At 37.9% G+C, this 14,033-nt stretch overlaps 3 protein-coding genes and 1 non-coding gene across 10 annotated transcripts; 1 reads left to right on the top strand and 3 right to left on the bottom strand.

Annotated features, from left to right (window-relative positions):
* Window positions 1-276: 276 nt before the first annotated feature.
* On the bottom strand, window positions 277-350 carry TRNAV-AAC. Its single transcript has one exon. It is a non-coding gene; the product is annotated as a tRNA-Val (tRNA).
* Window positions 351-476: 126 nt separating this feature from the next.
* Window positions 477-4,209, bottom strand: LOC111478392 (probable pectate lyase 4). Its single transcript, XM_023122622.1, has 5 exons — window positions 3,943-4,209; window positions 2,326-2,677; window positions 2,048-2,258; window positions 1,895-1,963; window positions 477-834 (listed from the first exon to the last, which is right to left on the bottom strand). Exons 1-5 carry the CDS (start codon window positions 4,067-4,069, stop codon window positions 598-600), a joined length of 996 nt encoding a protein of 331 aa, XP_022978390.1. The 5' UTR covers window positions 4,070-4,209; the 3' UTR covers window positions 477-597.
* A 46-nt stretch (window positions 4,210-4,255) lies between these two features.
* Window positions 4,256-9,617, top strand: LOC111478390 (ankyrin repeat-containing protein ITN1-like). 5 transcript variants are annotated; one of them, XM_023122615.1, is made up of 6 exons: window positions 4,283-4,333; window positions 5,478-5,667; window positions 5,969-6,106; window positions 6,169-6,496; window positions 7,054-7,463; window positions 8,313-9,617. In XM_023122615.1, exons 3-6 carry the CDS (start codon window positions 6,023-6,025, stop codon window positions 9,132-9,134), a joined length of 1,644 nt encoding a protein of 547 aa, XP_022978383.1. In that variant the 5' UTR covers window positions 4,283-4,333; window positions 5,478-5,667; window positions 5,969-6,022; the 3' UTR covers window positions 9,135-9,617. The 5 variants fall into 5 exon arrangements, with proteins under 5 accessions (XP_022978381.1, XP_022978383.1, XP_022978382.1 ...); XM_023122614.1 differs by lacking the exon at window positions 4,283-4,333 and adding an exon at window positions 5,330-5,366; XM_023122613.1 differs by having other exon boundaries at window positions 4,256-4,333; window positions 5,478-5,524; window positions 5,969-6,496.
* LOC111478391 (probable membrane-associated kinase regulator 4) lies at window positions 5,297-13,536 on the bottom strand. 3 transcript variants are annotated; one of them, XM_023122621.1, is made up of 2 exons: window positions 12,519-13,536; window positions 5,297-5,580 (listed from the first exon to the last, which is right to left on the bottom strand). In XM_023122621.1, exons 1-2 carry the CDS (start codon window positions 13,442-13,444, stop codon window positions 5,556-5,558), a joined length of 951 nt encoding a protein of 316 aa, XP_022978389.1. In that variant the 5' UTR covers window positions 13,445-13,536; the 3' UTR covers window positions 5,297-5,555. The 3 variants fall into 3 exon arrangements, with proteins under 3 accessions (XP_022978389.1, XP_022978387.1, XP_022978386.1); XM_023122619.1 differs by having other exon boundaries at window positions 5,297-5,570; XM_023122618.1 differs by lacking the exon at window positions 5,297-5,580 and having other exon boundaries at window positions 12,120-13,536.
* Between the last annotated feature and the right edge of the window lie 497 nt (window positions 13,537-14,033).

Below are 14,033 nucleotides of genomic sequence, written 5' to 3'. Positions count from 1 at the left end.
CATTATGGACATTTTGGTCACGACATTTTATTGGGTAACTTGTGAACGACATGTAGTTTTAAATGACAGCCAACATATTTAATGCTCCTCAAACAGCCAAACGACAGTAATTTAAGATAAGACCAAAACTCTTTCACCAGTAAGTATTATAAATAATAAAACTATAGCCGTAGTTTTAAATTTTCATAAATAGTGTATTCAATAAACATTCAATTATATTTAATAGAACATTTAAAAATAATCATAAATTGATTGTTTTAAAAATAATCAAAACATTGGCGTCGCCCGGATTCGAACCGGAGACCTTCAGTGTGTTAGACTGACGTGATAACCTACTACACCACGACACCTATTGATTGTATATTCTCTATTTTTTATTTTTTTCAATTAATTCCTTCCATACAAAAATAAAAATAAATTCTATTAAAATATTGTTTTATTAACGTGCTTATACTTGTAGATTAGGGGTGTTCGTATGACTTAATAACTCGACTAATATAGACTACCAAACTCAAACAATACGAGTTACAATTTGAAAATGAAAATGGATAAAAGTAGAGGGACCAAAATTACGATTCGAATCATTTGTATAATTTTCTAAGGTGGAAGAGGCAGATCAGTGGGGGTTTGGATGTTTTGGCATCCAGTACAAAGTTGGAGGATCTGTTTTAGAGCATCCGTTGGAGGTTCCACTGTCCAGGCAGTGTAATGTTGTGAGGGATGAAACGAGCTGTGTCCAGTGGTTGGCGCCGACAGCCCGCTTTGAGTGCCATTTACAAATAAGTCTCCGTCGGACCATATGCACCCACTTGATGGCTCTTCCTTGTCTGCTGCCTGAACATAATATCAGATATATATCAACCATGGTTCCAGTTTAGTAACGTTATTGGCATTTCGTTTTTGAATGTGTCCTTTTTAAGGATGAACCAATCATTGGCAGAGACATGCAGGACGAGTGTCGCGAATGTGCGCAATGAAAACATGAATAAAGCTTGTAATAGTCCAAGTCCACCTCTTGTAAATATTGTATGTTTTGACTTGTTACATCTCGTGTCAGGCTCGTGGTTTTAAAACGAGTCTGTTAGTGGTTAGGGTGAGGTTTCCACACTTTTATAAGAAATGTTTTGTTCCATCTTTAACTGATGTGGGATCTTACAGAGACAGTGAGAAAGATGTATGGACAGACAAAAGTAGAGAGAGAGAGACAATAGGCCGTTGATTGTTATCATATATCGCAGAAAGGAGGTTAGGAGAGGGGGAACGGATACATGATGTGTGTAAGTGATTTCATCATGTGGGTCTTAGTAGTTAGTCCGGAAGGGATACATCATGTAAGATCCCATATCGGTTGGAGAAGGGTGTGGAAACCTCTCTCTAGTAAACATGTTTTAAAACATCAAGGGGAAACCCGAAAGAAAAAACCCAAATAGGATAATATATGTTAGTGGTAGGCTTGGGTTGTTATAAACATCCACCACCTTCGGGGTCAAGCGTCCTCGCTAACACACCGCCCAATGTCCACCCCCTTCCGGGCTCAGCGTCCTCGTTAGCACACCGTCCATTGTCCACCCCCTTCCGGGCTAAGCGTCCTCACTAGCACACCGCTCGGAACCTGGCTCTAATACCATTTGTAACAGCCCAAGCCCACTGCTAACAAGTATTATCCTCTTTGGGCTTTCACTTTCGGGCTTCTCTTCAAGGTTTTTAAAACACGTCTATGAGGGAGAGACTTTCACACCCTTATAAAGAATGCTTCGTTCCCCTCTCCAACTGATATACGATCTCACATACGCCCTATCTAATGTTTAAGATTGTGAGATGCTTACCCTTTTAAGTTAAAGACATAATCTACGTTTCAACTCAAATCATAGAGAATGAAAAAGAACAAATTTACCTTTTCAGCGAGGTATCTAAATGCCACCTTTTTCTCTCCTGCTTCGTATATGTTGCACTGAGAGTATATCTGATTCAAAATGCAAGCAACCAACTTAAATCACAGTGATCTTTGGAGAAGTTCAAACTAAAATGTAAGTGAAATCAACAAGACCTGTGATTCTACACTAGCACAGACAGCATAGATCCCCCAGTTTCTGGTGTAATTATTGTATAGATGCACTTGAGCAAATCTAACACGAGGATGCCGTTGCCGAGTACCATCGAAAAAACAGTGGTGAATAGTGACACGAATGCATCGATCGCCGACGTGCGATGGATCGGCTCCGATGAGCATCGTCTTGTCATGCTGTGAGAAGTGGCACCTATAGATAAACACATTGTTAGATTGTTAAGGCACCAAGAAAGCTCTTAGATGAAGCTTGCTATCACCTAGAAATAGTGATATCTGTGCTTCCTCTGGTGATATCAATCAACCCATCATCATAGTCTCGGAGGCTGCAACGATCTATCCATATGTGCTTTGAATTGGGTTTGATTTGAACTCCATCAACATCATGACCTCTACCACCTTCAAACTCCAAATTGCAAATGATCACATGCTCACATTCCTTCAGCCTCAATCCCTTTCCTGTAAATTTTATCCTTTGTCCACGACCATCTACAGTTTTATATGATGACACGCTAAGAAATGTCGACAAGTGAATTGTGCCTGAAACTTCAAAGATAATCCAAAGGGGCTCTTTAAGACGACACCCGAACCTAAGCGATCCCGGACCATCATCTACAACAATGAGAAAGTACAGATGTAAAGATTTCTTAGAGAACTGCAAGACAAAACTAAATAGAAGTATTATATACTGTGTATATGTAACAATTCAAGTCCACCACTAGCAGATACCCAATGCATCCGCTAGGGAGAGTGTAACAACCCAAACCTACCGCTAGCAGATATTGTCCTCTTTAGGTTTCCTCTTCTGAGTTTTCCTTCAAGGTTTTTAAAATGCGTATATTGGGGAGAGGTTTTCACACCTTTATAAAGAATGTTTCGTTCCTCTCACCAACCGATGTAGGATCTCACAATTCACACCCTTCAGGGCCCAGTGTCCTCGTTGGCACATCGCCCGGTGTATGGTTTTGATACCATTTGTAACATCCCAAACCCATCGTTAGTAGATATATCTTTGGTTTTTCTCTTCTGGGTTTTCCCTCAAGGTTTTTAAAACGCGTTTGCTAGAAAGAGGTTTCCACACCATTATAAAGAATGTTTCGTCCACTTTAGGTTTTCTCTTCTAAGTTTCTCCTCATTGGGTTTTCTCTTCTAAGTTTCTCCTCAAGGTTTTTAAAATGCGTCTACTAGAGAGAAGTTTCCACACCCTTATAAAGAATGTTTCGTTCCCTTCTCCAACCAATGTGGGATATCACAAAGAGGTTTCCATACCCTTATAAGAAATGTTTCGTTCCCCAAGGTGAGATATCACAGTGAGGTTTCCATACTCTTGTAAGGAATGTTCCGTTCCCCTCTCCAAATAATGTGGGATCTCACAATCCTCCCCTTTTGAAGCTCAACTTTGATGGCTCTAATACCATTTGTAACAACCCAAGCCCCACCCCTAGCAAATATTGTCTTTTTTGGGCTTCCCCTTCTGGGCTTCCCCTCAAGGTTTTAAAAACATGTCCTCTAGGGAGAGATTTCCATACCCGTTCCCCTCTCCAATCGACATGGAATCTCACAATATAACATTCGGAAGCAATTGTCAAACTCATGAACACATCTCAACAAGGCATAGGTAGAGAATGCAGAATCCAAAATCCAACTCCCTAGCCCTTATGATTGCTAAATTTCTCAAAAAGAACTTCAGTTCTTCCCCCCACTCGCCCAACAAAGCATACAAAAAAGGGAAAATAACCAAAAACAAACCCAAACAAGAGAGAACTTGAGATCATTCATGTGCCTAATGTAAGAAAGTCTCAACGACTAATTGAATTCCAATCCCAACATCAAACAATCAAAGCAAATGCATAAAAATGGGATAAAGAAAATACGACCTGCTAAATTAGTGACACAATAAACAGAGCCATAAAGACCACCAATGGCAGAACGGCCAAAGCCCTCGGCCTGACCGGCGAGGGCTCGAAGGCTCGAATCAACGTGGGCGTAGGGCAAGGATTCCATCTTGACCGTCGAGGCAGAGTTCCGAGAAATGGGTTATATTTATTGGGGAGAGAATGAGCGTTGGTGGGTCGAGAGGCATTTACGCCATCGTTGAGACGCTAGCGGTGATCGTGGGCTTTCCCCATTAACAGAAGGCGTTTGGAGCTTTTAATGGGATTGGATCGGATCGGATCAAAGCTTGCCTGTAAAAATTGTTGCAGTGAAAGTTGAATGGTCGGTTATGGTGGAGGGGGGCTTTGAGCCCTTTCACCTCTCTGGATAAAGGTCACCGTCTTCTACCTTGCGTTCAAAAGTATTCTTTATTTTTTTAAATGGATAAAAAAATATTTTTAATTTTTTTAAAAAAAGTTTCATTAGTTCTCTTAAAATATTTATTAAAAAAGTATTATTTAATTTTCAAAATGATAAAAAAATATATTAAAATTTTTAAAAAAATTTCATTAATACTCTTACATTAAAAAAAAAAATTAAAAGTACTGTTAAACTAAAAAATATTTTAAAAATACCTTAATTTTTTTTTAAATTTAAAAATACATTTATTATTAATACCACGTTTCAAAAATACTCGTGAACTTTCTAAAATAATATTAAAAAGTTTGTAGATAATCATAAGGTGTTGATCGACCAATAGAATATTAAAATATTTTTTATTTTTATTTTATCTATTTCACTAATATAGATTTAATTTTATAAATTTTATATATTTTTTATTCTATATTATAATTTTTAGAAAGAAAAAAAAAATTATAATGTTTAAACTAATCGAGCTGTAACCAGCTATGATGAGTTGACAAAGAGTTGTCACATACTAAACCATGAAGTGCCACATTTTGACCCATGAAATTTGGTCAATTTCTCCCCTAAATTTAGGGCATTTTGCAGTGAAATCCTTAAATATTTCTTGATTTTTACAGTCAAACCCTTGAATTACATAAATATTATCAATTAACCCAATTTTGTGTAGTTCAATGCAATTTGGAAAGTATAATATGGACCAATTAAAAAAATGATAATAAATTAAATTTAAATAACTTAATAATATTATTAATAGACAAAAAGAAATCGAATTTGAGTTTTAAAGATAATGTGACAGTTGGAAAATAGTTTTGTTTATATTCCCGCGGGAAAATTCAACCCACAAGGAACGGACAAATAAAAAGAAAAGAAAAATCTGACGTGGCGAATTTGAATGTGGGCCCCACCAGCTTCATTTTTTATGAGCTCGCCTTCGTCGTCTATTTCAAGAGCCGAAACCTCGCGCCCAATTTCTCTCTCTTCTCTCTCTCTACCCTCATCGGTGAAGCCTTCATTCCCCCGATCTTCCCTCTCTTTTTGAATGTCCATGAAATCTCTTTTCCTTCTTCATAGAAATCTAAATAAAATTCTTCTAACAATGGTGATTTTGTAGGGTTGGCTTTCCTTGAATTTCACCCATGGGGTTTGGAATCAAAACAGGTATTCTTGTTATAATCAATTCCATTTGTTCTTACTCGTTTGTCCTCTTTTTTTTTCTTTTTTTTTTTTTAATTTTTTTGGTGCTGAAATGATTGTAATACGACAATTCATTGACGAGATGCCTAAGGAATTCGAACGTCAAGGTACTAGAGCAATGTGGCTTTTGTGATTGTTTTGCTGTTTCTTGCATTATCGATATCACCATTGGTTGGAAGAATGATTGAGATTGGCGTTTAATTTCGTTCTTTTTCCTTTTTCTTAATTGCTTTATGGTTTAACGGTATTGATGAATAGCAAGAAATTGCATTCATTTTGATGCTACGGTTACCGCATTGCCCATTGCGGATTTTAGGGCACAACAATATATTCATTTGTTATTATTTAGGATATATGAATGACTTGGATTGAATCTTCTTGTGTTTTTTTTTTTTTTTTTTGTACTAGGCGTGAGGGACCTGGAGTCAGGGCTGCGGCTTTCGTCCAGCACCAGCTGTCTGTATGAGCTGCAGCCTCCGCCTTCTCCGACGACACCGAGTTTGGTGCTGTCCAGTTCAGGGAAGACGTTGCTCGTATCGAACTCCAGTAAGTCTCTGGTTTTATCCAATTCTGGGAAGAGGTTCGATAAGAAGAAGTATGTGAAGCAGGTGACAGGCAGACACAATGACACTGAGCTGCATTTGGCGGTGCAGAGGGGTGATTTGACTGCTGTGAGACAGATTTTGGGTGAAATTGATGCTCAGATGGTTGGAACTCTGAGTGGAGCAGATTTTGATGCAGAGGTTGCAGAGATAAGGTCTGCTATTGTGAATGAGGTGAATGAGTTGGGAGAGACGCCGTTGTTTACTGCTGCCGAGAAGGGGCATTTAGATATTGTGAAGGAGCTGTTGCAGTATTCCACAGAGGAGGGCATGACTATGAAGAATAGGTCTGGTTTTGATCCTTTTCATATTGCTGCTAGTCAAGGTCATGAAGGTATCTTACTGCTCCAATATAAGCTTCTTTCTTTTGTTTCTGTCATTTTTGTTACTCCAAGTTTGTCCTTCATTACAGGTTTTGCTGCGTGTATTTATTGTTGAATTGAGTTTTCATGGCATAATCTTATTGGGAAAGTAGTAATCCACGAACTCGTACCATTCCAACAGTCCTGTTCGACCAATTTTCGTTGTATATCCACTAATCTATTGCTTCGTTCTTGTGTTGAAGCTCATGTTCTGCTGCTTTTTCAATAAATGGACTGAAGGATAGTGTAGGCATTCAATCAAGAAATATGGATCCTACTTACCTTAAATCGTGCCACATTTTCAGTTGAGTGCTGCCTAGTCTATAATTGACTAATTTCAGTAGAAATAAGAACTCTTTTAAGAAACTAGGGACCCCAATAAATTTTGAGCAAGCAAGCATGATTTGGATGATTCTGTTATAGTTTTTAATAAGATAGGTTGACGTTTTTCTACCAAGATTCGGTGTCGTACCTTCATGAACATCCGCATGATGTAGTTTCAGTTAAACTCAGAAAGTATCTTTTGCAGCCATCGTCCAGGTATTGTTAAACCACGATCCACGACTGAGTAAAACAGTTGGCCAATCAAATGCAACTCCTATTATTTCTGCTGCTACAAGAGGCCATATCGGAGTAGTCAATGTGTTGCTTTCAACAGATTCTAGCTCGCTCGAGATACCGAGGTCCAACGGGAAGAATGCATTACATTTAGCTGCTCGACAAGGGCATGTTGAAATTGTGAAAGCTTTGCTTCGCAAAGATCCACAACTGGCTAGGAGGAATGACAAGAAAGGGCAAACAGCATTGCATATGGCTGTAAAAGGAACCAGCTGTGAAGTGGTGAAGCTGCTTCTTAATGCAGATCCAGCCCTTGTCATGCTTCCTGACAGGTTCGGCAATACTGCATTACATGTTGCAACCAGGAAAAGGAGGGCAGAGGTATCCATTGGTATTACAAAAAGTAATTACGTACAGTCATATGTTTTTCATATTTGACCATCCATTCTTATGAGTTGGATATTGCTTGACTTTCTTGTTTTGCTTTTTAGTTTTTAGTTTTTCAATTGAGTTTGAGCACATGGTTGGACATAAGAAAGTGTGTATATATATATATGAATGATCATGTCAGAGACCAAGTTCAACTCAGGTCAGCAGGAACTCAATAGTAATTGCCTTATTATCCTAAGCGTGCTTGACATAAGTACAAACTATTAGCAACTGCTTTTGACAGAATTTGCTTGTAGCCCCAAGGCTGGCACAAGGATAACAGCCTAAGCGTGCATGGATACTTGTCTATGGCCGCATGTCAAATGTCCCGGTCAAGCTTAAGCGTGCATGGATACTTGTAAAACCCCATGGTGGCACAAGGATAACAGCTTTACATATAATTCAGGATAAAGAAAACTGCCTTAGGTAGAGCCTCCTAACACACACAATATTTCTGTTCACCAAATTTTCCAGGGTTTAGCCTGGTCCAAAGTCTGTAAACATGATTGGATGAGGGATTTCTAGAGCTCTTTTCTGCTAGGTTCTTATTTGAACTTGTATGAGCATAACTTTATGTTTCTAAGAACACTGATGGTATGATTTATTCACTAGCTGATTTTTTGTGAGCCTGGAAGAATCATTCTAAATGCCAACTACAGCAGGCAGGCAGAACACTTTCCAAGGGCATATTCATGATTTTTTTTAGCACAACCATTTTGGATGTCGAATGATCTTTGACAAATAATATTATTGCAAACTTGTTATGAGCTACCTCTCATGAATATTTATATTCCCTTGCAGATTGTCAATGAATTAGTACTCGTTCGGGACACGAATGTGAATGCATTGACTAGAGACCTTAAAACAGCCTATGACATAGCCGAAGGACTTCCGCTATCTGAAGAAACCTCGGAGATAAAAGAATGCTTGGCACGTTGTGGGGCATTATGCGCAACTGATCTCAACAAACCACGAGATGAGCTAAGACAAACAGTGACAGAGATAAAAAAGGATGTCCATAATCAGCTTGAACAAGCTCGCAAGACGAACCGAAACATGAATGGGATTGCAAAGGAACTCCGGAAGCTCCATAGAGCTGGAATAAACAACGCAACCAACTCGATCACAGTCGTTGCTGTGCTCTTTGCAACAGTTGCATTCGCAGCAATTTTCACGGTTCCAGGTGGCGACGATACTACTGGAATGGCTGTGATGGTTGGCAGTCCATCATTCAAAGTGTTCTTCATATTCAATGCCATTGCCTTGTTCACATCCTTGGCAGTCGTTGTGGTACAAATAACAGTCGTGAGAGGAGAGACGAAATCAGAGAGACGAGTCGTGGAAGTGATCAATAAGTTAATGTGGTTGGCATCCGTCTGCACTACAATAGCATTTATTTCTTCATCTTTTATTGTGGTTGGTCGGCGTAACAGATGGGCAGCTGTTCTTATTTCCATCATTGGTGGTGTAACAATGGCTGGCATTCTAGGTGCCATGACATACTATGTGATCAAGTCCAAACGCATCAGAAGGGTGAGAAAAAAGATGAAGATTATGAGTGGAACCAATTCATGGCGTCATTCAGAGTCTGATTCAGAAGTAAACCCAATCTACGCCATTTGATATGATCTTCCCGACGTTTCGAACACGGTTATGCCGTAAAATCACCCGCCCCATTGCAGTTCAACAGCAAGTGGGTACGTGTGCTGTGCCAGAGGATGTGTAATAGTACTACTACTCCAGGTTCCCATTTTCAGACCATCATTCCTCTTTGATGCAGTCGTTTCTTGAACAGATGATGAAACATATCTGATGATCCTAAGGGCCTTTGGGTTGAGATTTCTTGGATGGCGTACTGAATCGTCCAAGCCAGCTCGAAATATCATCCATAAATAGCTTATGCATACATTTCTTCTAATGTAATTAATGCATAGAGTATCTGTTGTTCATGACTAAAAGAAAATGTAAAAAAAAAAAAAAAAAAAAAAAAAAGAAAAAAGAAAATTAGTGAAGAGGATTGCTTGCTTGTAAAGTGAAATTTTGTACCTTTCTTTTGTTCTTACTTTTCATGAAGAAGCTAGTTGTCAGTGAAGGCTGAAGATTCAATTTTGACGATAATAATGTCTAAATGTCTTCAAAGCCTTTTCGTTTATATCTTTTTTTCTAAATTTTAAATGTGAGATATTACTCTGTGTATTTATGAGGTTGGCCACGTGACACATAGCGTAGCCGACTAGGGACTCGACCCCAAGATCTTGCATGCTCACTCCCACAATCGCGCTTTTGCAGCAATGAGATATCGATTGTGTAACATTGTTTTAACCCAACGAACAAGTTAGTCGTGAGAAATTCAGACTTCGCAAGCAACATCGGCATATGCTTGAGCCTTGAGTACATTTTGGGTTATTTTAACTCGTGCGTGTGTGATATGATTTTGGTGAACGGTCATATACCTCTATATTGACACAACATGAAATGGTAAAAATCTAAGGTGAAAGCATGTAAAAAAGGTTTAAACGGGCATGCGGCCATGAACAACACGTTTCGGACAAGTATGACTAGGACCTCGACATGCAACCATAAACAACACGTTTTAGATAAAGAGACGGAAAAATGGAGCCTCCAACCTCACGAAAACGAATAGATGTGGTTAGAAACAATTTTTTTAAAGAGCTTATAAACACATGACTGCGCAAAATTCAAAACAAATTTCTATGTAATCCAAAACAGTAGCTCTTTTGTTCTCAACTCTGAAATCTTTTCACACTTTTTTAAAGGTTGAATGAACCTTTGTACCGTACCTTTTGAACATGAAGTAAACATTAACCTTCAAAAAGTGTGTGGGACAGCTTCTAGGGGCTCAGCTCTGTGGGTGGAATAGGCTTGGGAAACGAGTAAACACACCTGAATGCTTTAGTTCTATCGAGAAAGTCGGCATTCAAACTTCCCGCTAGTAGATATTGTTTATTTTAGCCCGTTACGTATTGCCGTTAGCCTCACGATTTTAAAATGTACCTATTAGAGAGAGAGGTTTCCACCGACGTGGGATCTCACAATCAACCCTCTTGAAGACATCGTCCGATGTCTGGCTCTGATACCACTATAACAACCCAAACTCATTGCTAGTAGATATAGTCTGCTTTTACCTATTACGTATCGCCGTCAGCTTCACGATTTTAAAACGTGTCTACTAGGGAGAGATTTTCACACATTTATAAGGAATGTTTCATTCCCCTCTCTAATCGATGTGAGCCTAGTATCTTTACTAGCACACCATATGGTGTCTAACTTTGATACCAATTGTAATCATGCAAGTCCATCGCTAGCAGCAATTGTTCGCTTTAGTCTGTTACTCAGTCTCACGATTTAAAAATGCATCTATTAGGAAAATATTTCTACCAACATGGGATTTCACAGTGACGATAACGTCTGTATAGTCACGAACATAGCTAGTAACATACGTCTTCGAGGCAAGTTCTTAGCATCGATAAATATTCTTCAACTTTAACCTATTTTGAAACACTAATTCAAAGAATTTAATATCGGTACGAGTTTAGTTAACGATCTTTTGTTATTTTATTTTTAGGAACATTGGATTCAAAGAAATAATGTTGAGATGCTTTGAACCTTATATTATCTGACACTCTCCACATGATCTTCTGCCTTGGCTGCTCCCAATAATACCATTATTCACAACACACATCCCTTCCTCTTCTCAAACATACTACCAAACCTCCTATCCCGATAACGATTTTATTTTTAGTTTTTTTTGAAAGAGTAAAGATTGAAACGATTACGTGATTCGAGATAGAAAGAAGTTATACAAACCCATCTCGATTTAACCCGTGTGCTATTTCAAAAATGTGGGTTTCTTTTTTAATATTGGATGAGATCGCTCGATGATTCGAATCTTTGACTTGTTTATCGAAAATATATATATTAACCAGTTGAATCAATAAAAATATGGTCAAATAATGATATTCAAACTAGTTATAGGTGAAAGTCTACAAACATGAATTGAGATAATTTTAGAGAACAAAATGTTTCCGAGGTTGAGAATCAATCAAATCTTATATTTTATTTTATTAATAGGAAAAAGCATTTTTTGATTTTTTTTTCTAAATAAATATAATTAAGTTAAAAATTAAAAATTTAATATCAATAACTTCGAGGTCTAAATATTTGTTTTGTGTTAACGTCTAAGATCAAATATTTAGGTATTCACTTTCATTGTTTCTCGTTTCTTTTACATCTGCTCACCAAAAGGGAAGTAGCCAAATTTTAGGAATGAAGTACTCTTGAAGAATAGAGGACTAGTGTCCTCTACATTCAAGTTGGTTAGGTCGGTGATTAGAACAACTTGAATAGAGTTTACAACTCAACGTAACTTAATTTTGGGGTTGTAACTCAACTTATGAATTGATCCAAATTTTTCGTTTTTCTGAAAATTCAACCTAACCCAAACCGAAAAAAAAATCTAAATTCAACCCAACTTTTATAGTTTGAGTGGGCTAATCCAAGTTGGTCAAGTTCTTGAATCATATGGATACTTCAAAATTCGAATCGGTCAAGTTTCGGATATTTTTGAAACAAACTTTAATGTTGGAGTAAAATAAAACATTTCAAAAGTAATCAAACCAAGAGCTGTTTGATGCAACTCAAAACAACTGTACAATTTTCTTACATCGAATGATTTAGAACAGGTTTCTTCTTCATCTTCTTCGTCCTCCTCCTAAATCTGAATCTCCATTGTTAAGCTTCTCTTCATCTTTCTCAGCTACTTCAAATGCACAATCAAACTCAGCAGACCCTCCATTAAAGAACAAGAACAGAGTATCCATTCATTAAATCCTGCGAAGTTCATAACTTTTCTGATTCCCACAAGGCAAAACCACCTTAGAAACAGAGACACCACAAGTTTCTGGTGAAGATTCAGCTTCCCTTTTCCTTGAATTATCCAACACCTTTTGGGACTGTTTACAGTGAGCGATTGCCCCTTCTATGGACCTCTCTATCTCTGAATTTGCACTGTTGCTTCTCTTAAACGAAAATGATGATGACAGAGATGACGAACCTGAAGATGAGCTTGAACAAGAACAAGAACACGAAGAACACGAAGAACACGAAGAACACGAAGAAGATGCTGTCTGAATGGCCCCTGAAAATGACCTTCTGTGATTGTTGTTCATGTTCAAAGAGCTACTAGAAAATTCCTCTGTTTTTTCCTTCTCTATGAAAGTACTTTGAATCTTCCATTTGTTGTAATCGATTCTACCAAAAGGGGTTTTGTTAATGAACTTCCATGAGCTTACCCTGTTCTTGAAAACGCACTCTGTTTCTTCATTGAACAAGGATTTAGAAGAACAAGGAGATTTCCCAAACAATGCCTTGAAATAAGCCTGTGAGGATTGTTTCAATTGCTTAACTTTGTTCGACCATGATTTTCTTGGTGGGTTTCCAACAAAATCTTTAATTTCTCCTCTAAATCTCAACAAATACTCATCTGGGTTCAGCTCGCAACTCGCTCTGCATGACTCAGTGGGTGAGAAATTGCAGGACTCGTGAGGTGGAGCTTTAATGGCGATGAAAGGAATCTGTAAATTTTCTGGGAAAGATTTGTTTTTTCTTGATGGGTTTTGGGAGTTGGGGCTATGGAGGAGGTTTTGAACCATTTGTAAACGGGGAGGGAGGTGGAGTGGAAGTAATTTTCCTTTGTAGAAGAGATCGTCGGCTGGTGAAGTTGTCGGCTCTGTTTCACCGGAAAATGATGTCATTTGGATTTGGAACTCGAAATCTCTCGCCGGCGGTAGCGGTGGCGGTGGGGATCTAATGGAATAGCTGAATGAGTTGGAAGAAGGGGAAGAGGTGAGTTCCATGTCAATGTAGTCTTCTTCTGCAGGAGCGGCGGTGAATGGAGCTTCGGTGGTGGCCATGGCGATATGACGACGGAGAGACGGTGGAGGGAATGTTCGCGGAGGAGGAGAGAAAGAGAGAGAGAGAGAGAGGGCAGCCCAGAGGTGAGAGATGGTCGAGTTTTATTAGCAAATTCAAATTTTCTTTCTGCGGATTCAAACTTCAGAGTTAATATAATGTTTTTTTTTTGTTTTCTTTCCCAAAGTGAAAATAATTAGAATTGATAAAATAATATTTTGAGTTTATTTATGATTTTTTTAAAATTTTTGATCAGACATAATGGAATATTATATTCTTAACGTGATATGTTTCTATTTTATCAATATTAACTTAGTTCATTAAATGATTATATAAACTATTATTTTTTTTTTCTTTTCGAGTTACGATTCATGGTATTAATATTTTTTGGTCGGGTCAACCCAGTCAACCCAACCATATCTAATCTACTTTTATGATTATAATGAATATAAAAAATATTTAACGTTTGTAATCGATGTTAGTGATATCTTATAAAAATTTGATATTTCAGTTAAAAATATTAATTTTTTTTACATGGAATAATCATTTTAGGGAGGTCAGGAAGATTTGCCTTTTTCCTTTTTGAAGAAA

Source organism: Cucurbita maxima, unplaced genomic scaffold (assembly GCF_002738345.1).
Source record: "Cucurbita maxima cultivar Rimu unplaced genomic scaffold, Cmax_1.0 Cma_Scf00004, whole genome shotgun sequence".
In the NCBI taxonomy this organism is placed as follows: domain Eukaryota; kingdom Viridiplantae; phylum Streptophyta; class Magnoliopsida; order Cucurbitales; family Cucurbitaceae; genus Cucurbita; species Cucurbita maxima.
Note: the sequence above shows the minus strand (reverse complement) of the source record. Positions and strands in the feature narration are given on the sequence as shown.